Source organism: Neovison vison, chromosome 3 (assembly GCF_020171115.1).
Source record: "Neovison vison isolate M4711 chromosome 3, ASM_NN_V1, whole genome shotgun sequence".
Taxonomy (NCBI): Eukaryota; Metazoa; Chordata; class Mammalia; order Carnivora; family Mustelidae; genus Neogale; species Neogale vison.
Window position 1 is genome coordinate 39,312,929 of NC_058093.1, and position 27,414 is coordinate 39,340,342.

Below are 27,414 nucleotides of genomic sequence, written 5' to 3' on the forward strand. Positions count from 1 at the left end.
CAAAGCTGGTGGAAGTGGTTGCAGCCAGGAAAGAAGAGGGAGAGCCAAGACTGCCAGGAAATGGGAGCTGGGCTGCTGTGGGAGAGGTTAAGTAGACCAGAGTTGGTACCGACCCAGTGAGCGGGAGGGAACAGTCATGGCCCAGCTTCAGTTGCTGTTAGTGCCCTTCTCCACCCCCAGATCAAGGCAGGAGATGTGCATGGAGCTTTGAGGTTATTGAGTTAAGGAGTATCAAGCAGAGATGTACGGTAAATGTGTGAGTCTGGGGCTCCAGAGAGAGGATGGGGCTATGGGATATGTTTGAGGAGGCCACCATTCTGTCCACAGCAATGGGGGCATGGATCTCTCACAGGGAGAGTGGGGAGTGAGACAAAGGCTTTGGACAGAAACTCAGAAAGAAGAAGCATAAGAATAGAGCCCAGGATGAGGGCTGAAGGTTTCAAGGAGCAGAGGCAGTGGTCAGAGTTGAGTTTTGAAAAGATCGCTGTGACTAAAGAGTATACAATTAAATGGAGATGAAGAAACCTCAGGCTTGGAACAGTTGTCCAGGTGGGAGAGCAGAATCCACAGGAAGAGAGAGGCCCCTCACCGGGTTCCCCTGGGGCTTCGGGGACGTTAAAAGCCAAGTATCCAAGCCAGACACATGACAATCGTCTCATAATATCCTCTCTTTGAAGAGCAGACGTGGCACCTGGTCTTCTCTTGTTTTAAAACTATTTTAATTAATTGCCAACACTTACTTACTTACTTAATTTATTTATTTTTTAAAGAGAGAGATTGAGAGTACATGAAGGGGGGGAGGGCAAGAAGAGAGAGAATCTTTTTTTTTTTTTTTTAGAAGAGAGAGAATCTTAAGCAGGCTCCATGCCCAGTGCAGCCTGACTGTGGGGCTCCATCCTATGACCCTGAGATCATGTCCTGAGTGGAAATCAAGAGTCAGATGCTTATCTGTCTGAGCCACCCAGGTGCCCCAGTAGTTCCACACAGCAACAGCAGAAGAAGTAGCCACTACTCTCTTTTAGTGGACCACACATTCTTCGTTTTGTTGCTTCTTAGTTGCCACTCCCGCTCCTGCTGAGCTACCATTTCCTTACACTCTGCCTGCTACACTCATTTCCATCACCTGTTACGTGTGATTTCTCTAGAATTTTCGGGCATGCAGGTGTCTTCATGTGAGGGATGGGCCAAAGTGCCTTTGTGTGAAACGATACTCCCAGATAACTGTTTATTTTTTTTGTGCACACCTATCAGGGTAATGCCTTCCAATCTGATCTACAGGTTCTTCAAAAGTGTTTAATAATTATATTTGATGTATTTTAACCACCTTAGCTCTAGAATACTAATTTTTTTAAAAATTCACACATTCACTCCAATGTGTTATCAACCAAATTTTAAGTCAAGCACAAAATATTGCTTGTGCCAGTAGATTGCATTGTTTTGACAAGGCCCCGGAAATAATCTTTATTTATTTTTTCAGAAATAATCTTTAGTAATTGCTATCTAATCGATGAGTAGCTTGATGGTGCAAGACTAGTGGCTTAAAAACGCCACCATCGGGCGCCTGGGTGGCTCAGTGGGTTAAAGCCTCTGCCTTTGGCTCCGGTCATGATCCCAGGGTGCTGGGATTGAGCCCGCATTGGGGTCTCTGTTCAGCAGGGAGCCTGCTTCCCTTCCTCTCTCTCTGCATGCCTCTCTACCTACTTGTGATCTCTGTCAAATAAATTAATTAATTAAAAAAAATCACCACCATCTGTCTCTAATCTTTGTCAAGCCTTTCTCAGTACTGACTATCGAAGTAGATTGGCTCTTGAAGCTGGTAGCCATCACAATTACCATTTCAAATCAGACGTATCAAAACCCAGGAGGGGCGCCTGGGTGACTCAGTTGGCTCTGCATCTGCCTTAGGCTCAGGCCACAATCCTGTGGTCCTGGGATGGAGCCCTACCTAGGCCTCCCTGCTCAATGGGGTGCCGTCTTCTCCTCTCCCTCTCCCTCTGCCCTTCCCTCCCATTTGTGCTCACTCTCGCTAGTGCTCTCTCTCTCTCTCTCTCTCAAATGAGTAAATAAAATCTTTATTTAAAAAAGATAAAGAAAAACCAAGAACCTGTTGCTATGGGGGCAAAGAAGAACTAGACGCCTAGAAGGCAAGAATGGGAAGCTCTTTTTTCTATGGAACACTATCACTATATATAATTTTTTTCAAGTATTTATTTATTTATTTATTTGAGAGAGAGAGAGAGAAAGAAAGAAAGAGGGCACAGCCCCGAAGAGAGGGAAAAGGGGAGGGGACTCGCCGCAAGGATCTCAGGACTCTGGGATCCTGACCTGAGCCGCAGCGCTTAACGCACTGAGCTACCCAGGCGTCCTTCATTATAAATCTTTTCGCGCTTCTTTTATTTATTTATTCTTTAAGATTTTATTTATTTAACAGACAGAGATCACAAGTAGGCAGAGAGGGGGAAGCAGGCTCCCTGCAGAGCAGAAAGCCCAACGCGGGGCTCGACCCTAGGACACTGGGATCATGACCTGAGCATGATCTGAGTTAAGGCAGAGGCTTTAACCCACTGAGCCACCCAGGCGCCCCTCGCCGATTCTTTTAACAACACACAGTATTAACTATTCCAGATGTAAAACGAAAATTATCATTGTTCAATTTTATTATGAACGAGTGATTACTTAGGGATTCATTATGATAATAAAGCATTTCTGTGAGGATTTCTTTTGAAGACGGATTCTCCTTTTTAAAAAACGCGGAAACTCATTTCCTTAAGACATCCTCCTTTGCCTTTCTCCTATCCCCGCAGCTTTGGCGGGCGGACGGGCTGGGAACGATGCAGAGAGACCGCCGAAGCAGCAGGTGGTGCTGCGAGCACAATGAGCTCCTGCCCGCAGAACACTTTCTCTGAGCAATGGCGGGTGATAATGGGGTCCTCTTTCTGGGGGTGGCTATCCTGAAGCCTGATCTCAGGTGCACAAGATGGTCCGCGCCCCGGCGGGAACGTTGGACCTCGAGGAAAGACAGAGAAAACATGGAGCTCTCCGTGCACCCTTTCGCGAGGGCCGGGGAAGCAGTGGCGGCGCAGAAAACCGCAGGCCGGGGCCGGAAAATTTGCACAGAGCGACAGGAGGGGCGGCGGGCAGCCCCGGGGCGGGCGGGGTCCTGGAAGAGGAGCTAGCCGGCGGCCTGAGGAGGCTACTGACTGAGCACCGCACCGGGGGAGCCAGGAGGCGCGGCGGAGCGGACGGGCCCGGAGCTGACAGACTGCGCGGCCGGGACGGCGAGCGAGCGGGCAGGCGCGTGCGGGACGCAGCCATGATCACTTCAGCTGGTGAGTGCGACCGCTCCCGGCGCCGAAAGGGAGGAGCCGCCACGCCGGCTTTTAGCTGAGTCAGGGCCGGTGACTGGGCACCTCCCGGCAGAGCGCCGGCCTGCGCGGCCCCTCGCTGCCCACGGCCCACCCTCCGGCCTGGGGGCTGGAGGTCTGGGCCCGGCCTCTCAGGGCCCGGCGATGACCTCCGGCTTGGGGGGATCGCGCGGGCTGGAGCGCCTGGGTATCCCTCCCCAGTCACACCCCCGTGCCCGGACCCGAGGGGCTTCTTGGGCCCTTCTCCGATCCCCACCGCCGGGCAGGGGGGTCCTCACTTCTGTCCCTCTCGAAGGTGGCCCTGGGGCCGTCGGATTCCAGCTCTTCCCTCGCATATGGTTAGGAGGGGCTGACCCCCGGTGCGGTCGGCGGGTAGGGCAGCCTAACTACTACAGAAGGGCTCCAGCCCCGGCCCCGGCTCCATTCTCCTTGGAGTCAAATCGGAAATTACATTTGAGGCGGGTTGTTTGTGGGGCTGTTCCACGAGTATTCAGTTCAGGCGCCCAGAAAACTTTTGTGTCCGGTGAAGACAGCACTTGAAGGCTGCATTATAATGATCATGTGTCTAGTTTGGAGGCTAGGGGCTCAGTACGTGTTCTGCATTGAAGAAAGAATTCATGGGTGTGCGGAGCGGTTTTCTTAAATTTAATCATTGCATGTGTAGATCCGGGCGATGACATTGGAGATGAGATAAGCTTCAAGGATCCAGTGGAGAATTGTTAAGCCCCCATCTCCCCCAAAGATTGATTTGCATATAGGTGTCCACAGCCTTGGTGTTTTGTTTTGTTTTTTGTTTTTTGTTTTGCTTGCCTGCTCACACACCCTTTTCTCGTCCTGTTTATCTACGCTTGTCCCACAAGTATTTTGTTGTAAACAAACAGATTTGCTTGGACTAACTTGTACTTGTACAGCGCTCAAACCCATGTATTTGTGAGGGTTGCTGAAAGGAATTAGACCCTAGAGATATAAAGCTATTTTCAAAGATTTCAAGAGGTGTCACCTCTACCTGGAATTAGACTTTTGTCCCCAGGGGGTACAAATGAGGTGAATTTTAGTTCAAATAGGAAAGAGTTTTTCCAGTCACAGCTCTCTAAAGGTAAAATGAGGGTGAAGTTTCTTACCATTTGTAAATGTAGAGCTCCTTCTGTTTAACATCTGTCCATTGCCACAGCTATGTATTAGCCCAGACCACCTTTATCTTTTGCCTGGGTTTCTGTAACGGCCTTAAGATTTTGTTTTTTCCACTGTTATCTTCATACAGCCCATTCTTCTTGTTGTAGTCAGAGTAATTCTTTTCAAACTTTAATCACATGTCATTTTTTTTTTGCTTAACATTTCTAGGAATGTCCATTGTGTTTAGAATAAAATCCAGACTTTTAACTATAACCTATTCATACTGGCCTTCTTTCTGTTCCTTGAGTATGTCAGTTTCTCTCCCAACCTCAGGACCATTGCACATTCTGTTTCCTCTTTCTAGACTCTTTTTCCTCAAGTTTTCCCTTAGCTTCTCAATCTTTAGTCCCAATTCCAATATTAGTTTTTCCTGATCATTCTTTTAAAATATGCTGCCTGCCTCTCTTCCCCTTAGCTGTCCCCTTCCTTCACCACAGCCCTGTGATTACTTTGTTTACTTACCTGATTACTGTCTCTCTGTAGACACAAGTTTGGGGAGCAGACTTGTTTTCATGATTCTTAGAGCACTGTCAAGCAGATAGCAGAAGTTCAGAAGTATATTTAGAACGAAGGAATCAACTAATGAAATCAATAAATTAATCCCTAGAGTATTTTAAGGAGAGCCTGAAAAAATACTTAGTGGGAATGTGATAGAATTTAAATCTGTTGAGAGTGGCAAGAATAATGATCTTTAAGATACTATTCTGAGACGCTGTGGTGATTTAGTATATTTGTGGTGAGTGTGTATTTTTTACATTTACTGGATTACTTACCAGCCTTTGCCCAAAACATTTTGTCACCTTGTTTCCTGTTCTGTGGCTCACAGTGGCTTAGGATCTGTCCCAGGTGCTAAACAAGCTAGCCTCACAGTTTTGGTATGGATTCATCAGTTAATTCTTTCCTTTATTCTCTAGTCATTTGCTAGGTACTAAGAACATAGTGGTGCATAAGAGGTGAACACATACTGGTTTTCAAAAGATTTGTCAGCAGAAGGGAGTGGAGAGATAGAGATCGGTGGTTGCAGGAGAGAGATGTGAGATGAGTGGTGTTTTGTGGGTTTGTAACACAATACAGGCACATAAAGGGAAATTATGCTAAAAAGCTTTAAGATAGTAATCCCCCATTCTTTTTTCCTCTTCCTTATCCTTGGAGACAGCGATTTTCAACTTATAACTGGAACGTACTTCTGTATTTATAAATAACATCCAAATGTTACTATAAATGATTGAACAAGTTTACATAATGTCTGCTTTCTTTTTATTATGGAGGAAGAGATTTTTATAGCATCCCAGACTTTTCACATTCCTTGTATACCTTCCTCTCCCCCCATCCAGAGGAAAATTCTGTTTTGTTTTTTTTTTAAAGATTTTATTTATTTATCAGAGAGAGAGGTGGGGAGAGAGCGAGCACAGGCAGACAGAATGGCAGGCAGAGGCAGAGGGAGAAGCAGGCTCCCTGCCGAGCAAGGAGCCCGATGCGGGACTCGATCCCAGGATGCCGGGATCATGACCCGAGCCGAAGGCAGCTGCTCAACCAACTGAGCCACCCAGGTGTCCCTCTGTTTTGTTTTTAAGATGGGAAATAATATGGAGTGTAGAGTATTTATTTGATTTAGTTGTGTTCCATGAACAAAGACAGTATTTCTAAGCCAGGACAACCATGTAACAAATTAGCCATAAGTGATACCAAACAGGAGAGTGTAAGAAATTCATCACCTCTTTTGGTAAAAGCAGTTCAGATACATGATTGATTGATGATAATAGGCAGTGGGTAGCATTTTTAGTATATTGATGAAGTGTTCTGCTGTTTATATTCTGTTCCACATTTAAAGCGTTATTCTCTGTCATCTGTTCCATTTCACTAGTTCACCAAACACTCAACCCCCCATTACATTTTTTTTTCAAGATTTTATTTATTTATTTGACAGAAAGAGATCACAAGCAGGTAGAGAGGCAGTCAGAGAGAGAGGAGGAAGCAGGCTCCCCGCTGAGCAGAGAGCCCGATGCTGGGCTCCATCCCAGGACCCTGAGATCATGACCTGAGCTGAAGGCAGCAGCCCAACCCACTGAGCCACCCAGGCACCCCCCCACCTTTACATTTTTCTTTTTTTTTTTTTTTTAAATATTTTATTTATTTATTTGACAGAGAGAGATCACAAGTAGGCAGAGAGGTAGGCAGAGAGAGAGAGGAGGAAGCAGGCTCCCTGCTGAGCAGAGAGCCCGATGCGGGACTCGATCCCAGGACCCTGAGACCATGACCTGAGCCGAAGGCAGCGGCTTAACCCACTGAGCCACCCAGGCGCCCCCCACCTTTACATTTTTTAACCTGTCTTCTCTGCATTCTGTCAGTTTAGCCTCTCTGTTCTGGACTAGAATACCAGACTAGAGTACCAAGAAGTTCTTTCTGTCTACTCTTGTACTTTTAGAATAGTAGTATGCCCTAGCCAACACCATGGTGTACTTTTGTTGGCTAAATGTTGTATCCTTTCCTGTATGGCTCTCTCAAGACTGCTGGAGCTACTTGGCAAACCTACACTTACCATTTAAAAATGGCTACATCTTGGGGCGCCTGGGTGGCTCAGCAAAAAACCATAGTGTCTGCCTTTGGCTCAGGTCATGGTCCCAGGGTCCTGAGATCGAGCCCCATATGGGGCTCTCTGCTCACCTGAAAGCCTGCTTCTCCCTCTTCCATTCCCCCGGCTTATGTTCCCTCTCTCACTTTGTCTCTCTCTGTCAAATAAATAAATAAGATCTTTTTAAAAAATGGTCTCATCCCCTAAGTAAATTTGTCGTGACGCTTTTTAATCAACTCACAGTTTCTTTTCTTTTTTTCGAAAAGATTTTATTTAGTTATTTGACGCAGAGAGAGAGAGAGAGCAAGCTTAAGAAGCGGGAGTGGAGGGGCGCCTGGGTGGCTCAGTGGGTTAAGCCGCTGCCTTCGGCTCAGGTCATGATCTCGGGGTCCTGGGATCGAGTCCCGCATCGGGCTCTCTGCTCAGCAGGGAGCCTGCTTCCCTCTATCTCCCTCTCTGCCTGCCTCTCTGTCTGCTTGTGATCTCTGTCAAATGGATAAATAAAAAATCTTTAAAAAAAAAAAAAAAAGAAGCGGGAGTGGAGGGCAGAGGGAGAGGGAGAAGCAGGCTCCCACCAAGCAAGGAGCCTAGAGCGGGACTTGATCGCAGGACCCAAACTAAAGGCAGATGCTTAACCAACTGAGCCACTCAGGCACCCCTCAACTCACAGTTTGAATTCAGTGTTGCAGAATGACTTTAAGATCTATATGGAAAACATATATCTGAGAGACAGTTTAGTTTTCTTTGGTTTTTTGTGGTGGTTGTTTCTTTGTGGTTTAAGGGCGTAATTTCCCTTATATTTTCCCCAAAAATCCCTTCAGTATATGACCAGGTGTATTCTTTTCAGTATCCTTCACTTTCCAGCATCTGCTAACACCTCAGGGTCATGTGGGGAACACTGTGCTTGGATAATTGGAAGTCAGAACAAGATAGCTCATCATTTAACATACCTTCTAGGTTACTTGTGATATAAAAGTGGTGCCTTAATATAGGAATCTTGAAATAATTGATATATTTTACTCTGTGGAGTTGATGACTATACCTTTTTTTGTAAATAATTTTATAACTCTTGATTTATTTTCTAAAATTGTCTAGGAATGTTTTGATTAGTACGCTAAGCCAAAGATTCTCCAACTGTAATATCAGTATCACAAGAAAAATTTGTGGCCCATCCCCACAATTTATAATTCAGTAGATCTAGGATGGTACCAATAATTTGCATTTTTAACAAGTTCCCAGGAAATGCTAATTCTGTGGGTTCAAGGGCTGCACTTTGAAAACCACTGAATTTGGTAAATGTGATTTTTGTGGGGTCACGAGGGTTTGATAACACAGTTCTTAAACTTCGAAATAGGAACATTTATAATTTTATTTATTTATTTAAGATTTTTTTTTATTTTACAGAGAGAGACACAGTGAGAGAGAAAATATAAGCAGGGGGAGTGAGAAAGGGAGAAACAGGCTTCTCACCAAGCAGGGAGCCCGATGTGGGGGCTCAATTCCAGGACCCTGGGATCATGACCTGAGCCAAAGGCAGACGCTTAGTGACTGAGCCGCCCAGGCACCCCATAAACATTTACAATTTTAAAGAATAATCATTCTTCTAGTGAAGTCACTTCTCAAAAAATACTTACTTTTTCCAATTGTGGTATATTTTTGACTAAGCAGTATCTTTTATCTTAGCGTATGTTTTATAATTATGATGTATCTTTTATCTTACAGCTGGAATTATTTCTCTTCTGGATGAGGAAGAACCACAGCTTAAGGTATGAGTTGAAGGAAAATTAACTGGGGTTAATTTGAGTGCTGTGAAATTTTTGAATTGAGCCATATTTGTGTATTTTCCATATAGCCATCTTACCCAGTCTGTAGCCATTCAAATTTAGCTCCCAACCCCAGAACAGGATTTTGGCAATATGCTATTGCCAAAATAGCATATTGGTTTTCCCTAGAGTTTAACAAAGCTAAGGTAAATAATTCTCATTATGGCACCAGAACACTCCCCACCCACCCTTGTTTCTTTATCAAAGGAAAGCACAAAAAAATTGTTTATTCTGTGTCACATATTTTTAAATTATTTGTATTGGACTAAAATGGCACATACTTAAAGTGGCTCTACACACCTGAATTTACTTATATCCAGTAATCAATTTTATATATACAGAGAAGAAAGAGGCTTATTATGGTAAGGAATGAACTATGGCTAGTCTAATGTTTTATGATTAAAAACAGAAAGGAAATCTATAAACCCAAGAGAAAACACAAGTCAGTAAGTTTTTGTATTTGTCATAGATTAAAAATTTTAGTAAATGTGATTGAGAATTTGGCCATTGATTTGTCAGAACCTTTTTTTTTTTTTTTATAAAAAACTGTATTTTATTTTTATCTTCTACAGGAATTTGCACTACACAAGTTGAATGCAGTAGTCAATGACTTCTGGGCAGAAATTTCTGAATCTGTAGATAAAATGTAAGAAATTATTTTATTTCTGTAAATTGGATTAAAGTAAATCAACTAATTTTCTGTGTATGTGGGTCATGTGGCTTATTAATTCACTTAGAAATGTGCTGCTACTAAATATATTTAAATTTGGGATTTTTTTTTTTTATTTTTTTATTTTTTTTTTTATTTGAGAGAGAGAGACAGTGAGACAGAGCATGAGCGAGGAGAAGGTCAGAGAGCGAAGCAGACTCCCCATGGAGCTGGGAGCCTGATGTGGGACTCGATCCCGGGACTCTAGGATCACGCCCTGAGCCGAAGGCAGTCGTCCAACCAACTGCGCCACCCAGGCGTCCCTAAATTTGGGATTTTTAAGGAAAACCAGTTTGAGCTAGGCTTATACTTCTAATTTCTTTCAGAGAAGTTTTGTATGAAGATGAAGGTTTCCGGAGTCGGCAGTTTGCGGCCTTAGTGGCATCTAAAGTATTTTATCACCTTGGGGCTTTTGAGGAATCTCTGAATTATGCGCTTGGAGCTGGTGACCTCTTCAATGTCAATGACAACTCTGAATATGTGGAAACTATTATAGGTAATTATTTTCTATCTGGTAAAGCTTTATTTTGGCTTTTTTCTTGCTGTAGTGCATATAACATTTTTTTCCTGAATTACTTCTTGCTGTTGCCAAATTTAATTTTAATTGGAAGTTCACAGTCCTATAATCTTATGCAAGCTGAGTTTTTAGATCTGCCTTCCAATTTTGTGATTTTTTTTTTTTTTGGCATAATAAACAGTAACATTAGTAAGTTATAGTCATGACACCTCAAAAAACATTTTAAGAATGAATCTAAGAAATTTATCAGAAGTAGCCTAATCACATAAAGGTAGTTATCTTAGCCTAATCAGCATAAAGGTAGTTATTGTTACTCCAATGAGCATTCTGTTCTATGAAAAAATTAGATTATTATGAGTAACAAACTAAAGGGCAGCAATTTGTAGAGCTGTTTCTAATACTGGAAATCATTATTGACTACCTCCATTTGCCAGGCACTGTGCCACTCATTCTTCATGGCATGGTTTATTTTACAGCTGTCCCATAAGGAAGGTGCTTTCCCTATTTTACAAATGAAAAAACTCGGGTTTCGAGATGATAGAGACACGTGACCATTAAATAGGAGAGTCAGAATTTAAAACTCCGGCTTATTTCAAAATCCATATTGTTTCTACTAGTAAGCGTCATTTTTTTTGTTTCTTTATTTTTGAAGTGGAGAATAGCATACTGGCAAGACTTTGGGCTCTCTATCTTGTAAATTAAACTATAACTAAGTAATGTCTTATTCAAAGATTTGTAGCTTTAAAAAATGTTTGAAAACTGATCTAGTAGGTGAAAGAACAGACTATATACCCATCAGACAAGTCTGTAGGAGTTTCAAGCTTTTGGTCATAGTTATGGAGAGCCCAAGGGTATGTCTCTCAGTGGTGTGCAATGGAGATCTTTTTTTAATTGCTGATTTAGAAGAGGTCTGCATTATTCACCTGAACCCTTAGAAAGAAAACTTTGGTATTCTCTTTCAGAAATTGGAAAGTGCTGCACAAACTGGTCTGAAGGGATACTTTGAGATGTTTCTGATGTTCTAACTAGAATTCTGCATTTATGATTTTAAAGTTTTTGCCATGGTGGTGTGAAAATGTTGCATGTAACTTACTGTTGTTGGGGGCTCATTGAATTGGAGTTTTCATCTGTAAATCTTATGGAAAGAACAAGTGGTTTTAAAGAATAGACCATAACATTTGAAACATGGAACACTTTCTCTATATCGAGTTAGAAATGGGGAGTTAAATACGCTTAACCTCTCTTCTCTTATTTCAAGGGTTTTTTTGATGAGTACTGATAATTTTTTCTATAATAATGTGCATTGCTACTCTTTTCCAGATCATGTTTTAAACAGGACTGTTGGCCTATAAGGGACTATGATGTGGTAGATGCCTTCCCGCTCTCTAAATGCTATGTATCATGTTAGCTTGTAGAAGGCAATTGTTGATAAATAGACCAATTCTGTTTGCTTTCCTTTGTGTGGCAGTGGGGTTCACCCTTCTAGTTTTGTAGGGACTTTTAGAATGGATTATTTTGGGGGCACCTAGGTGGTCCAGTCGGTTGAGTGTCCCAACTCTTGGTTTTGGCTCAGGTCTTGATCTCAGGGTTGAGGGATCAAACCCAGGCGCAGAGCCTGCTTGAGAATCTTTCTCCCTCTCCCCCTCTTCCCCTTCGCCCGTGCATGCACTCGTGCTTTCTTGCTCACTCTCAAATAAATAAGATCTGCCTTGTGACTGCCACTTTGTCCTTATTAAGTGTATGTAAACCCTCATAGTTCTGTCTGGATGGCCTCTGAATGTGATATATTCCAATTTGTAAAAGGAAATCGCTTTCTCCCAAAATACAGATCCATTTAATTTGGGCCATCTAGTGGACCAGTAATTCTTTATGCTAATTCAAACCATTTGTTTCCCAGGGCTGTAGTTTTAACTAATTAATTTTGTCCATGTACCCTTTCTTTTTGAAAGGGACAGTAAGAATTCAGTGAGTTATAGGGAGTATAACTATTTTAGGTCATTCACTTGGGTAACTGTCTTCCTTATGAGGGTGGAAGAAGGCTTAGGGAAATTCCCTTTATTGGTTGGTTATTCCTAATAAGTTTAAAGTGTGATTGTAAAGTAGTGTGAATTGTAAACAAACTTAAATATTTCTCAACAACTATCCTATTGGCCTCCTTCAGTATGTTGCCCTGTCTGCTGCATTTAGCCAAATCATTGTGTAATATGAAAGCCAAAGCCTGCATGTGGATAATACCGCTGCGTGAATTTTAAGACTGGCAGTGTCAGTGGGGGTGCGGGGCTGCGAGTGGGGATTGCATAGATTTCACCTACCTTACTTTGCAACAGTATTTCAACAGATTTGCTATAGTTGCTGGAAAGGTTTTTGGAAATCTTTGGAATTGCCTTTGGAATCTGTGATACATTTCAGGTCATTCACCAGTATTTTAGGAAGATGATTTAGACAAGGCCTCTACTGTCTTGAGCTATTAGTTAGTTTCACTAATTTGAGGAAGTCTAATAATTTATTGCTCTGTGATAATTTTTACAATAGGTCTTTTTAAATATCCTCAGTAATAGCAAGTATTTGTTTTTGAAAGTGAAAACAGTAGCTATTTGTAGCCAACGCTGTCTAATAAGCAGTACAGTTGAGTAATCTGATGGTCAAAATATAATACAAAGAAATGTTTTGAATACTGTCAGCCTCATTGGGATTAGTTTGTAAACCCTCCTGTATAATTGTTACGAAGGGAATAGTACTAATTTGAATGTATAACATCTAGAGTTAAAAATTTTTTTAATTTGCTTATTACTCTGTAGTTATCCCATAAATTTTTATGATTAAAAAATGTAAGCATTTGTCTTTTCTAGCAGTTTAGCCCTGTTAATAAGATGATTTGTTATTTTATTTTCCTCATAGCAAAATGCATTGATCACTACACCAAGCAGTGTGTGGAAAATGCAGATTTGCCGGAAGGTGAAAAAAAGCCAATTGACCAGAGATTGGAAGGCATTGTAAATAAAATGTTCCAGCGATGTCTAGATGATCACAAGTATAAGCAGGCTATTGGTATTGCTCTGGAGACACGAAGACTGGATGTCTTTGAGAAGACTATATTGGAGTCGGTAGGTAGATGATGTGATTTTAGAGATTGTTATTGATGGGGAATTGGCAAGGCAAGTCATTAAAACTAAAAACCATGGGTAGTGAAGAGAAAATCTTAGGAATAATAAAGTGCTCTTTTGCCAGATGTTTTCTTTTCATGTTTATGTATGAACCTTGACTGTGTTTTGTGGTCATCAAGTACCTGCTTTTATCTTACCACATTCATTACTTTGTAGTCGTACATGGGGAAGTTGTTTTAATTATCCTGCCCTTTTTAAGAAGCCTATACTGATAAACTGTTAGAATGCTATTTTATATTTTTAGTTTAGTTTTATGGCTACAACTACAGACTAGATTATTGGTTTGGGGTGTTTTCTAATAATTATGGTAGTTGTAGTAAATCAGTGTAAGGAGATGGTCAGGAAGGTGCAAGACTGAGTTAAATGGACATATGAGCTTCACACCCACTTGGCCTGCCTCGCCACCTATCTGTCTCCATGAGCTGGCTCTCTGCACTGCGGCCTTGCCTCGGTTCCTAGATGTACCCTGCTCCATTCCCCTTACCAGAAGTATTGCCTCTGCCAGAAATACCCTTTCTTTTCTTTATCTGCTTTATTCCTGTTCAAGATTGAGAGTTCAGCTTAACAGTCACTGGTTTACAGATCCATTGATTCCCAGCCCAATATCCTTCTTTACCCCTACTGCAAAGACTAGATCCAAATCTTCTGTTAATCTCTTGGAGCCTTATGTTTTTTCATAGGGTTTAACAGTATAGTGAATAATTAATTGTGTTACTTGGTAGTTAATATATGTGTTCAGCAGCAGTGATAAGATTTAAATGAGTAAATGACCTAATGTGATAGAATTGAACCTTGTTTTACTTGGTTTCATTTTTTGGGCAATTGTAGCCTCTCCCTTTGTTCCAGTGAATAGAATTAAAATACTTGTTTTCATTCACTAACAAATACTTTTGGGTGTCTACTCAGTCAGACATTGTTCTAGGTATTGGAGATGTTGTGGCAAATGACACCAACAAAGTTTCTACTCAGATGGAACAATCCACTGGAGGAATAGGCAGATGAGCAAATAAAAATATAAAGTAAAGATACGCAGTGTTCAAAAAAAAGAACAAAGCAGAGTAAGAAATGCATCGTAGTTTGCATCCCAGAGCATGTGGATATGACTTAAGTTTTATGAAACAGTACCTACTTTCACTACTTCTGATATAACTGATATTTTAAAATTGTATTTCATCAAAAATGCTGGTCTCATAAAGTATATTTCATTAATGGGTCACAGCTTGCTTTTTGAGAAATACTCCATAGCTCTTCAATATGCTTGTTTATGTTGAAGGGACTTTTATAGGTCAGTATCTCAGATACTAAAGACGCTTCAGAGAACTGCAAGATATACATAGTCTGGAGTCAGAATCTCCTTAGGAAGAGCACCCGCTAGATGTGACAGCACCCGAAGCCTGAGTCACTCAGAGCTGGAGAATAGTTCTATCCTGCGGTATTCCTGGCTCTCAAGTATAGGCAAGGCAGCAAGACATGAGGACTAGCAAGATTGGAGACAGAAGGAGGAAGGACTTCAGTAGTCAGTTTTCAGTTTTATGAAAAATGTAACCACTTGGTATATAGACAGTTGTATATATCTTTTTTTTAATAATTAACAGCACCACTCTTTTATAGTGTTCTGTCTTCACATAGTAAGGATTCAGGATGATCATTAAATATTGTTTTCAACCCATTTTTTCATGAAAACAGGAAAATAAGTAATTTTCTTCAAGATTTTAATCTAAAATGTTGATTTTTAAGTTCTGTTGTCTAAGTTGCAGATAAATGTTTGACTGCTTAAAATAACTAAAGAATGTAGATGAAAATAATTTGATTACCAAATAAACATAATGCATCAGTAGCCAGATAATGATGTATCTTGAAATTCTATCTTTCAGAATGATGTCCCAGGAATGCTAGCTTATAGCCTCAAGCTCTGCATGTCTTTAATGCAGAATAAACAATTTCGGAATAAGGTACTAAGGGTTCTAGTTAAAATCTACATGAACCTGGAAAAACCCGATTTCATCAATGTTTGTCAGGTACGTATATTACATTATGTTATCTTACTTCCTATCACACTACTTTATGCCGCAGTGCTGGGCTGTGATATTTGCATTACATTGCATTATGTTACATTGTGTACCTCTAATGGTATCATACGTATATCTCAGTTGATCTTCACAACAGCTTGTGACAATTAAGGTGTACACTTATACTCTTTATTACTGGTAAGAAGCAATCTTACAAAACTAAAAAACTGCTGTGTTTTCATGCATTCTGTGTATTCTTTTTATATTTGAAAGTATTGCAAACATTTAAAGAAATTTTGGAAACTAGGTTAAAAGAAAAATAAAAGGTTGAAGAGGTAAAAACAGTATGTATGTTGTGTCATTCTAAAGTGAATTTCAGGTGTAAAAATGATCTTTGGTTTTATTACCCAAACAGAACCAAAACATTTAAGTATATTTTATCTCTTTTCATGTATGAATTTGCTTGCACGTTTTAAAAAATTAACATGGTCCAGAAAATGCCAAGTGTATCTTTCCCTTTCCCCAGGCCTTTTCTCAAAGATAATGCATAGGTTTTTTTCTTTCATTTATTAGCACATTTTAATGGCTACATTGGATTTTTTTGACTGGAAGTGAAGTTTGCTTTTTAACAATTACCATACTGTATAAATTTTTATATTCTGCTTAGAGCATAGTATTGTATCACAGGTTTTGTTACTTTTTCACTGTAATATAGTCTCATGCTATTTTATAGTCATCCTCTATACATTTTTAAAATTTAGAGTAACGCATCCTTTTTTAAATGCTTTTTGAAGCAAGTTTGAAACAGGAAAGACTGGAAGAAAAATCATTTATTTCACCCAAAGTCAACATTTTAGTGTATTTCTTTTCACTTTAATCTCTATAGTCTTTGGAGTTTTGTTTGCTTCTAAATATTCTAAATAGTTTTTAATCATTTTTTTAAATTGTTGTATTTTAAAACTCGCATGAAAAATCATAGTCCTCTGCTTACCTAAGTATATCAGTTTTATTTCTCAGAGGCAATTTTATTTCTTTTTAGCTGTTTTATTTATTGTCCTTTTAAAACTTTATAAAACTTTCACATTTTAAAATACATCTTTTTGAACATTCTTGTGATTCAAAATTTGAAAAGAACCAATGGGAATACAGTGAAAAGTCTTTCCACTTTTTTCCTTTGACTCCTAAGTTCCTTTCTTTGGAGGCAAATAGTATCGATTATATACATCCTTCCAATTTTAGTATTTTTCCATGTTCTGAGTCTTCACAAACTGTTGCTCCAACTTTTTGTTGACTCTACAGTAGTCATTTAGTGGATGTACTTTGCCTTACTTAACCATTCTCTATTATTGGTCATTTATTTTGTTTCCATTATTTCCTATTCCTAATTTGATTAACACTTTAATTAATGTGTTCATTTTGAAATTAGCTATTTGCTACTTTAAGGAAAAAAAAATTTAAATTGAATTCTTAAAAAATAAAAATCCTAAATTTATTGGATAGTTTGATTAAAACATGTGACAGATCATAAGAGTGAGAAGAGAGATATGTCCAAATGGTCATTTTAGTGCCTTTTATTCTGGCCCAGCATGATACAATGTCTGCTAAATAAATGAATGACCCCTGTAATTTATGGTTAAGCAGAAAATTCAAATTAAGGAGCACTTGATAATAAAATACAGGTAAGATTTGAAAAGCTAAGAGTCATTCACCTACCAGTTACTGAGTACTGCTAATTGCCAGGTACAATCAGATGCCATTTTCAGGAAAACTCTGTCTAGTGCCAGGATCAGAAATAGAGTGCTAGAACTGGAATTAAAATTTTAAATTAATTTTTTTTAAAGAAATGGAGTGCTAGAACAGTTCATCTTCTCCAGTTTGCCTGTGCTTATATTTTAAAGTTTCCTGTATTATTAACTGTTTGTCAGTGTGTTAAGTATTTTGTAGACACAGTTTTCAATTATATGTAATTGTTCTTTATCTGCATTTCAGTGCTTAATTTTCTTAGATGATCCTCAGGCTGTGAGTGATATCTTAGAAAAACTGGTAAAGGAAGACAACCTCCTGATGGCTTATCAGATTTGTTTTGATTTGTATGAAAGTGCTAGCCAGCAGTTTTTGTCATCTGTAATCCAGAATCTTCGAACTGTTGGTACCCCTATTGCTTCTGTGCCTGGATCCACCAATACGGGTACTATTCCAGGATCAGAGAAGGACAGGTATAAGTATCTTTTTCTGCACCAGAACTAATTGAACAATCTTTATCTCATTTTGCAGATAAGTGGAATATTCATTGACCACATAGTCTAAGAATTAATTTCAGAATTAGTTTTCTTAGGTTGTAAAGTCTTAATAAGGCTATTGCTCTGTTTTGCACTCTGCTGGGCACCTTAAAGAATACCAAAGAAAGGGACCTTTCTAGAAAGAAATGGAAGTGATTGACAGGGAGGGCCAATTGCATATGTGCTACCTAACCACGTAAATTAAAAATTTCAGACGTGTGGGGCACTTTGGTGACGTAGTAGATTAATCAGATGCTCAGGTCTTGCTCTCAGGGTCAAGGGTTCAAGCCCCGCATTGGGCTCCATACCCAGTGTGGAGCCTACTTAAAAAAAAAAATCTCATATGGGTTAGGTGGGCTAGATTTTAGATACTTGGAAAGTAAGAAACATTTCCAGCTTTTTCTGTTTCTTTTAAAACTAATTATACATTTATCTTAAGCTAACACAGTACTAGATTTTATTTTCCTGGTTTTTTCCCTTACATATTTAGGCTACTTACTAAAAATATTTAAATGTGTCTTTGTTATGGGACTCCTGGGTGGCTCAGTCAGTTAAGTGTCTGACTCTTCACTTCAGCTCAGGTCATGATCTCAGAGTCTTTAGGTTGAGCCCCATATTGGGTTCCATGCTGGGTGTGGAGTCTGCTTAAGATTCTCTCCCTTTCTCTCTCCCTCAAAAAAAAAAAAAAAGTGTCTTTTATGCCACATTTTTCCTTTTGAAGTTGTTTACACAGCAGTGAAGAGTTATTTTTCTGAACCCTAAGTGTCATCACTGTCTCAACCTGCAATACTTTACAAAACACATTTCATATAAAATTCTAAGTCTTGAACATGGCCTGCGAGGTTATACATGATCTGTCCTCTCCATAGCCCTCAACTCATCTCTTGCTGCTTTCTTCCTTACTTATTGCTTTCAGATTTCACTGGCCTTCTAACTTGTCCTCAAAAACACCAGAAATAGTCCTGCCCTCGGTAAGGTTTTCTTGAATTTTAGTTTTTAGTATTTGTTTTCTTCCCTCTAATTTTCTTTTTGGGGCCCTATTATTATATGTAAGTTAGATTTTCTTTTCCCATCTTCTGCTCCTCTTTATTTCTCACTTTCTTTTAATCCTTTTCAGCTCCTCAGTTCTTTCTTTTAATGGAAAAATACTTTTAAATACTAAAGAATACACATATCCTCATAATACAGTTCAATGAGTTCTGACAGTATGAACACCCATATAACCATCACCTCTATTATTGTCCCAGAAACTGCGTTTCTGGCCTTTGAGTTCAACCCGTGCCCCTGAGGCAACCACTGGTTTGATTTCTGTCAACATGTATTAGTTTTGCCAGTTCTTGAACTTTATAAAAATTAATCATATAGTGTGTATTCTTTTGTTTCTGCTTCTTTCGCTCAGCACATTTGTGATGTATATCTGTGTTTTTTGGGTGAATCAGTAACTGATTCCGTTTAATTATTGAGCAGCATTTTGTTGTATGAATATACCACAGTTTGTTTACTCATTATTATATTAATGTACATTTGGGTTGTTTCAGAACAGGACTCTTAGGAACATTCCTGTACAAGTCTTTTCGTGGACAGATGTTTTCATTTCTCTTAGATAAATATATAGGATTAGAATAGCTGGGTCAAACGGTATATGTTTAACTTGGTAGGAATCTGCCAGACTATTTTCCAACGTGGTTGCCCATTTTACCCTCCCAGCAGCAGTATATTAGCATTTGTTTGCCAACATTAGGTGTTACCAGTTTCTTTAATATTCATTCCAGTGACAAAAGTGATGTTTTGCTATAAAATTATTTTTTAAAGTTTTTATTTATTTGAGAGAGAGAGATTGAGTGAGAGAGAGAGAGAGCACAAACCAAGGGAAGAAGCAGAGGAAGAAGCAGACTCCCTGCTGAGCGAGGAGCCTGATGTGAAGCTGGATCAGGACCCTGAGCTCATGACCTGAGCTGAAGGCAGATGCTTAACCGACGGAGCCACCCAGGCACCTGTGTTTGTTATATTGTTAATATTTTCTCCAAGTCTTTGGCTTATCTTTTCTTTTTATTGGTGGTATTTTTTGATGAATGGAAGCTTTTTTTTTGATAATCTAATTTTCCTTTATGCATCCCAATCTAAGAAATTCTTTGCAAACTTAATGGTTATAAAGATACTCTGCTACACTTTTTTCCAGAAGCTATATGGTTCTAGGTTTTAAGTTTAGGTATGTGGTAGAACTCAGCTTAACCCTTTGTATGTGGTGTAAAGTAGTAGAGTTTGTTTAAATATGCGGATACCCAGTAGTTCCATTACCATTTGTTTAAAAGACTATCCTTTCCCTACTGAATTGCCTTTGAGCCTTTGACATGTGATATGTTGATAGATTGCTCTGTTCTTTTCTATTTACCTATTCATCTTTCCTTATAGCTATACCATGATATTTTCATTACTAAAGTTTATAGTCTTAAAATTACGTTAATGAAGACCTAAAGTTTTGACCTCCCTTCTCTCCCCCTCACCACCAAGATTGTTTTGGATCTCTTGCATTTCTTTAAGACTGGGAGGATTCTAATTGGGATTGTGTTGAAAACACAAAAATTGAAAAGTCAATTTGGAACAATTTGAAATCCTTAACAATACAAGTCTTATAATCTATAAGCATAGTATTGTTCTTCATTTATTTAGATTTTCTTTTAATTTTTCTCAGCAGCGTTTTATAGATTTTAGTTCAGAGATTTTGTACATTTTTTTCTTAAATTCATTCCTATGTATATTTTTTGATGTATTGTAAGTGGTATGTTAAATTTCAATTTCTAATTGTGGCCAATATATAGAAGTACAATTGATTTTTCATATTAATGTTGAGTCCCGTAACCTTGTTTAAATCAATTAGGTCTAGTAATATAGATCGTCCTATAGAATTTTCTGCATAGGAATCACATCATCTGAATAGAAACAATTTTACTTCCTCCTTTGTAACTTTCATGTTTTTTTCCCCCTGCTTTGTTTTTCTGCATTGGCTCTGATTTCCAATTGGGTAGATCTTAGAGTAAACATCCGTTATTCCTGATCTTAGGGAAGTAGCATTTGGTTTATTCCTTGTTAATTAAAAATTTTCTTTCTTGCCTTGTCCTTTATTCATGTTGTGTTTATTTGCCCCTCTGAATTAATCTTTTAAAATTATTTTATTTCTTCATTTCTAATTTTTCCCTAGTTTATTTCATTTCTGAGTTTCCTAATTCTGACATGTTTTATTCTTTTATATCTTACGTAATTTTCTTAATGTTTTTTACCTCTTTTGAAATGATCTTTCTCTCTCTCTTTTTTTTTTTTTCTAAGAGCAAGGTTGTGAGGGCAGGGAGGGGCAGAGGAAGAGGGAAAGAGAAAATCCTAAACAGGCTCCACACTCAGCACAGAGCCCAACATGGGGCTTGATCTCACAGCCCTGAGATCATGACCTGAGCCAAAAATCAAGTCAGACACTTAACTAAGCCACTCAGGTGCCCCATAATTTTTCTTTTCTAATATCATATGGAATTTTATTTTGATCCTTGTGTGTAGCTTGTTTACTGAAATTAGTTTTCCTGAATTTTTGCAAAGAAGCTTATTTAGGATAGTTTTTCTAATTTCACTGCTCTCTAGAACTTCCTCTTCTGTTGTGTTCCAGAGTTTTAAACAAAATGGTGACTTATGATCTGAGATCCCTTAAGTCTATTTACTTTCTCCCTTTTATTTGGGCCTTCTTTTTCCTTTGCTTCTGCCATATTAATTTGGATTCTGTGCCCAGCATTTTCATGCTTTGACTTAGAAGGAGTGTTGGTTTTAAGAGCTATTGGGGCCCCACCTGCTTTACTTCAAACTGGTGTAGCTGGTGACAGTGTATCTTTACCTGACTGTGTTTTGGGAGTGCGGGGGATGCTTTCTCACCTAGTTTTGTTGTATTTGTTGTCCATGCTAACCTGGTTAGTTGCTTTGTGTATTTTTATGAATTTATTTGGAAGAAATTAAAATGATAGGCTGCCTCCATCTTAATAGAATCCTGGGTGTTTCTTAAGGGAAATACTTGAATATTTTTTCCTTGCAAAATATTTAATTTGAACATGATTCAGACCTTCATTTTGATAATAAGTCACCCATACACACTATTCAGAAAAAATTTTTCAGATTAGTAGCTCTTGGTTCTCTTTATTTCAGTGAGTCAATGGAAACAGAAGAAAAGACAGGTAGTGTGCTTGTAGGAAAGACGCCAGAAGTGGTAAGTATGTTTTTTTAAGTTGAGTTTATCATTAATGTATATTCCCACAGTATATTTTATTTTAAAGTGTTATATATTTGCCTTTAAAGGGGTTTAATATTGAGTTTAATACTATAGTCATTTAATAAAAATAGATCTTCTGTAAAAAGCTAAAATTTTGGACTGACTCTGGAAAGCATTTAACTTAGAAGAAATCAAATCCTTGGATGCTTACAAAAGGTTGAACTCTGTCTAGAATAACTGAATTACTTGTCACAGGGTGAGACAAAAGTATGGCCTCTCACAAATAAATGTCAACTTAGTATAGGGGGAGCACTTTAGTTGCCTTTGTTGTTTTTAATATTCATAGTGAAGGGAAGAAGGGGGTGTTAGTAGTCTCGTGGATATAAATGTTCTTCTAACAAGACTTTTGATTTTTGATACTCAGGTATGTAAACTATTCTTTACTTGGATGGCTTGTTATTTCATGAGATCATATATATGTGTTGATTAAAAGTGCTTTTGATTTTCTAGTTATACAGTTACTTTATATTTTGAGTTTTTAATATTAAAATGTTTTATATTGGAAACGTGTTCAGAATGAATTGCATTCTTCCGTCAAACTGGTATCATATCTCAGTGGTAGCTATTAAAGAAATAAATCATTCTTTCTCTCAAATAAATGATATGTGAGTTTTCTAGATCCTACTATTAAAATATAAGTTTTGGTGTGTGTATGGACTATGAATTTCACTGGTCTAGGGCTGTTAAAATATAGTTGGCTTAGTAGATTTTAGTAATATATGAATTTTCATTCTTGTTTATTTATTTTGACAGAGTCCAGAGCCCAAGGACCAAACTTTGAAAATGATTAAAATTTTAAGTGGTGAAATGGCTATTGAGTTACATCTACAGTTCTTAATACGAAACAATAACACAGATCTCATGATTCTAAAAAACACAAAGGTAGGAAATTCATCTATAACAGAGGTTTTCTCCTTGTATTTATTTCTTTGTTGAATATTAATACAATTTTTTAAATTACTTATTTTTTTAAAAATGTGATCAATTTTTTTAAGTTTTCTTTTTTTGTTTTATATTTTAGTTTTTTATTTGACACAGAGATAGGATCACAAGTAGACAGAGAAGCAGCAAAGAGAGAGGGCACTGAGCAGAGAGCGTGACGCGGGGCTCAGTCCCATGACCCTGAGATCATGACGTGAGCCAAAGGCAGAGGCTTAACCCATTGAGCCACCCAGGCGCCTCTAATTACTTCTTTCTTTTTTTTTTTTCTTAAAAGATATTATTTATTTATTTGATAGACAGAGATCACAAGTAGGCAGAGAGGCACACACAGAGAGAGAGAAAGGGAAGCAAGCTCCCTGCCGAGCAGAGAGCCCGATGCGGGGCTCGATCCCAGGACCCTGGGATCATGACCTGAGCAAAAAGGCAGAGGCTTTAATCCACTGAGCCACCCAGGCGCCCCCTAATTACTTACTTCTTATTGACTACTTTGTTGCATTTTATTTTGATCAAGAAAATAACTTTTAAAAAATATAACGAAGGGAGAAACTCTTGAATTTGTTGAGAAGAGAGGGAATTAATATCTACTGAGCTCCTGTTTTTGTGTTCACCTTCCTTGGGAAGTTTAGTGGTGTTTGTTTTATTTTCATTTTTTTAGCTACCTCTTTATTTTAATACATATATGTAGCACTTGGACAGATGGCACGGTCAGAACATTAATATAGTTTGTTTATGTGTCTTTTTTCCCATTGAACTGCAAATTCCTTGAGTGCAGAGGTTCTTACCTTGAATATTTTTATAACCTTTGTTGAGATATTGATCCTAACAATTACTAATATTAATTTTAATCTTTGACCAAGTAATATATTTATCTGGTTCAAAAAATCTTTTAATATGAAAAGATTTATAGTATGAAAAATCTTCATTTTCCTGCCTTCTGCCTTAACTACCCAGTACCCTTTTCTTTTGTAGCTGTATATTATTTCATTACATCGTTGTTTGCATAAAACATGAAATCATACTTCTCAAACTTCTAATAATTACAAATGGCAAATGGACACAGAATTACACAATGTGTTTTTCTAACAATTATTTGTTATAGTTTTATAATATAGTTTTATTAAAAATAAAATCACTTTGGTGACTGCCAGAAGTGCAGAGTGAGGAGAGGTGGGGCACTGCTCTTCAGATTACTCTAATACCTTGGAGACCTATAGAAAAGATGCTGAAGAGAAAAGGCAAATTAAACTATTCAAAAACAGAAAATCTACTACCTAAATTTCTGCCTAAAATATACTGATCTCAGGTTAAGACCACAGATAAGACTCTGACTTGATTGTTTTTATAAACTACCTATTTAATCTTTATATGGAAACATCTAAGATTCATGGTTTAAATATCAGTTCAGTTTATTAATATTTTCTTCACAAAACAGGGTCTCTGGTTATATGTCTCCATGCAACTTTGCATATATATAAATACTTTGTCATGATAAAAACCTATTTGTTTTTGTAGGATGCAGTACGGAATTCTGTGTGTCATACAGCAACCGTTATAGCAAACTCTTTTATGCACTGTGGGACTACCAGTGACCAGTTTCTTAGGTAAATATACTGGAAGGTTTCCACTTTGGTTTACACTCATCTTTAATAGAGACTCTGTTGACATTGTTACATGGATGTGCAGAGCTTCCCTTGCCTACTTGTCCTGAATTTTATTTTATTTTAAGATTTTATTTGTTTATTTGACAGAGATCACAAGTAGGCAGAGAGGCAGGCAGAAAAAGAGAAGGGGAAGCAGGCTCCCCACTGAGCAGAGAGGCCGATGTGGGGCTCGATCCCAGGACCCTGGGATCATGACTGGGAGCTGAAGACAGAGGCTTTAACCCTCTGAGCCACCCAGGCACCCCTGTCCTGAATTTTAAATTCTATTTTTGTTATTTTATACATTTCTTTTCCAGAGATGTATTTACTTATTATTTTAAAGAGAGAGAGTGCACATGCCATGTGCACAAGTGGGGCAAGAGGAGATGGGGAGAGAAAGGGAATACCTAACAGACTCCCTGTTGAGCACAGAGCCCAGTGCAGGGCTCAGTCCCACAACCCTGAGATCATGACCTGGGACAAAATCAGGAGTCGGACACTCAACTGACTGAGCCATCCAGGCTCCTCTATACATTTTTTATTGTGTATGTCTGCTTGTTTTAAGTTAAAATCAGTTACTTTTATTAGTGAGCTTAAGTTATAGGCTTTTGCATGAAATATATTAATATAATTCTGCTTTTGTTCATAATGAAATTACATATCATGCATTTTTTTAAAGTCTTCAGAATACTAAAAACTTAGGAGGTAAAATAGAATCCGCAGTAACTTGAACTCCATGAAGTAAAATGATTTATAATAGTTCAAGGTAAAATTTTAATGCTTTGACTTTAGTGTTATAAAAAAAGCTTTATGGAATTCATTTCAATAGTATTGCTGAATTTTCTTTTCTTACAGAGATAACTTGGAATGGTTGGCCAGGGCCACTAACTGGGCAAAATTTACAGCGACAGCCAGTCTGGGTGTAATTCATAAGGTAATATATACTGATCAGTATAACAGAAGCAGTATTTCTGGAGTCAAAAAAATAAAAGTTTACTGTAAATCATTCATAAGTACATTTTGTTAAATCGGATTAGTCCTTTCATAGGAAAGAATAAAGTAAATAAATTAAAATACCTATGTTTTGTTTTTAGTTTTTATTTTTTAAAAATATTTTGTTTATTTATTTATCAGAGAGAGAGCACACACAAGCAGGGGAAATAGCAGACAGAGGGAGTAGCAGGCTCCCTGCTGAGCAGAGAGCCTGATGTAGAACTTGATCCCAGGTCCCTGGATCATGATCTGAGCTGAAGGCAGATGCTTAACGGACTGAGCCATCCAGGCATCCCCCTGTGTGTTTGTTTTTAGTAGAAGGTGGAAATCCTTTTCCTATGAAGATGACATTTCTCAAAGTATGAATTGAAATAATTTATTTGCATAGTCTAAGATTAATTTGGAGAAATGTTATAAAAGAAAGGGAAAAATTAAAGCACTTGTTTCTAACAAAGATGTGATTAGGTCTTTTAAAATTCTCCTCTTATTTGAGTTACAAAGTTATCTAGAGGAGACACCCATTTCCTCCTCTTTTAGAAAGTGAATTTTCTAGAAAGAAGACAATAGTCATAGAAAATACATATTTTTTACTCTCACTTTCTCTTACACTTTTGTTGTGGTTCAAATTTACAGGGTCATGAGAAAGAAGCATTACAGTTAATGGCAACCTATCTTCCTAAGGACACCTCTCCAGGATCAGCCTATCAGGAAGGTGGAGGTCTCTATGCATTAGGTCTCATTCATGCCAATCATGGTGGTGATATAATTGACTATCTGCTTAACCAGCTTAAGAATGCCAGCAATGATGTAAGTATTTGATTGAAAAACTAATTTCTGTTACTTAAGAGTCCAGGAAAACATACTTGCCAAATTATTTTAGTGAATAGAAATTTTGTAGGATTTTGAAATTCCAAAAATAAAACTATTCTTAGGAATGATTTTTTTTAAGGTTATTTTCTTTCTTTCTCTCTAAACTAAAATTGTGCTTCACAGTCCTTTAAACCTTGTATGTGACCAGCAGAATAAAGTACCATATATTTGTAAAATAGGTTTTGTATTTCCACACTTAAGAGTCTTGGAATATTATAACTGTAAGTGACCTTAGTAATCGTTTAGTCTAATTTTGTTATTTTATAGGAAACTAAGTCCCAGTGAAGTGCATAACTCTCTCAGGAACCAGAATTCTTGATTATTTGCTATTTTATATTTTTTAAATGTAATTCTTTTGAAAAAACTTACTAAGCAACTTGTTCTTACTTTACAGAACCTTGAAATAGAATTTTGATTTTAGACTTTAGCTTTTATGTTAGAGTAGACTCTTCTTTAGAAGGCTATTAGGAGAGTAGGTAAGTAAGCCAGACAACTTCGTCCTTTGATTTCAGTGAAAAGATTGAGGCCAGTAGGATCATCTGTCTTACCTAATAAGCTCCTCATCCACAAATACTATGTACATTTATTTATATCTTGCCTCATTTCTTCTGGTCTCAGGTACAGCTATTCTTATCAGACAAAGCTCCTGTGGTTGCCAGCAATAGAAACTTCCACTGATTAACTTCAAACAAGGAAGTTTATCAAAAGTAGCTTATATAATTAAATGAAGAGCAGATAAACCAATTCTTGCAAAAGTTAAGAGCCAGGACAGTGTTAGGGATCTAGATAACAGGAACTAATGAGTCATCTCTCTAGGGCCCTACTCTCAGGATGAATGAACTTGAAATGGTTTTGGGTCACTTCACTAGGGAAAGATTAAAATTTTAGTGAAAGAGCATCTGAGTAGTCTGTTTTGGGTCACAATCCCACAGTTTGGGTAGGGGAAGGTGGGTGCTTATTAAATGGCAATCCCACCAAGACTAACCAATGGGAGAGGAGTATTTTCCGAGCAAGATTGGGGTACTGTTACCTATAAATGGAGACTGTGCACTCAA

At 38.2% G+C, this 27,414-nt stretch overlaps 1 protein-coding gene across 1 annotated transcript in view; it reads left to right on the plus strand.

Moving 5' to 3' along the window:
• The first annotated feature begins 3,186 nt into the window (after nt 1-3,186).
• PSMD1 (proteasome 26S subunit, non-ATPase 1) overlaps nt 3,187-27,414 on the plus strand; it is a 90,117-nt gene continuing 65,889 nt past the window's right edge. Inside the window, exons 1-12 of the mRNA XM_044241831.1 lie at nt 3,187-3,329; nt 8,833-8,876; nt 9,506-9,579; nt 9,969-10,138; nt 13,058-13,263; nt 15,198-15,341; nt 17,322-17,548; nt 21,791-21,851; nt 22,668-22,796; nt 24,369-24,457; nt 25,352-25,430; nt 26,123-26,296. Coding sequence (XP_044097766.1) covers nt 3,314-3,329; nt 8,833-8,876; nt 9,506-9,579; nt 9,969-10,138; nt 13,058-13,263; nt 15,198-15,341; nt 17,322-17,548; nt 21,791-21,851; nt 22,668-22,796; nt 24,369-24,457; nt 25,352-25,430; nt 26,123-26,296 — 1,413 coding nt within the window. The 5' untranslated portion in view covers nt 3,187-3,313. The remainder of the gene's footprint in view (nt 3,330-8,832; nt 8,877-9,505; nt 9,580-9,968; nt 10,139-13,057; nt 13,264-15,197; nt 15,342-17,321; nt 17,549-21,790; nt 21,852-22,667; nt 22,797-24,368; nt 24,458-25,351; nt 25,431-26,122; nt 26,297-27,414) is intronic.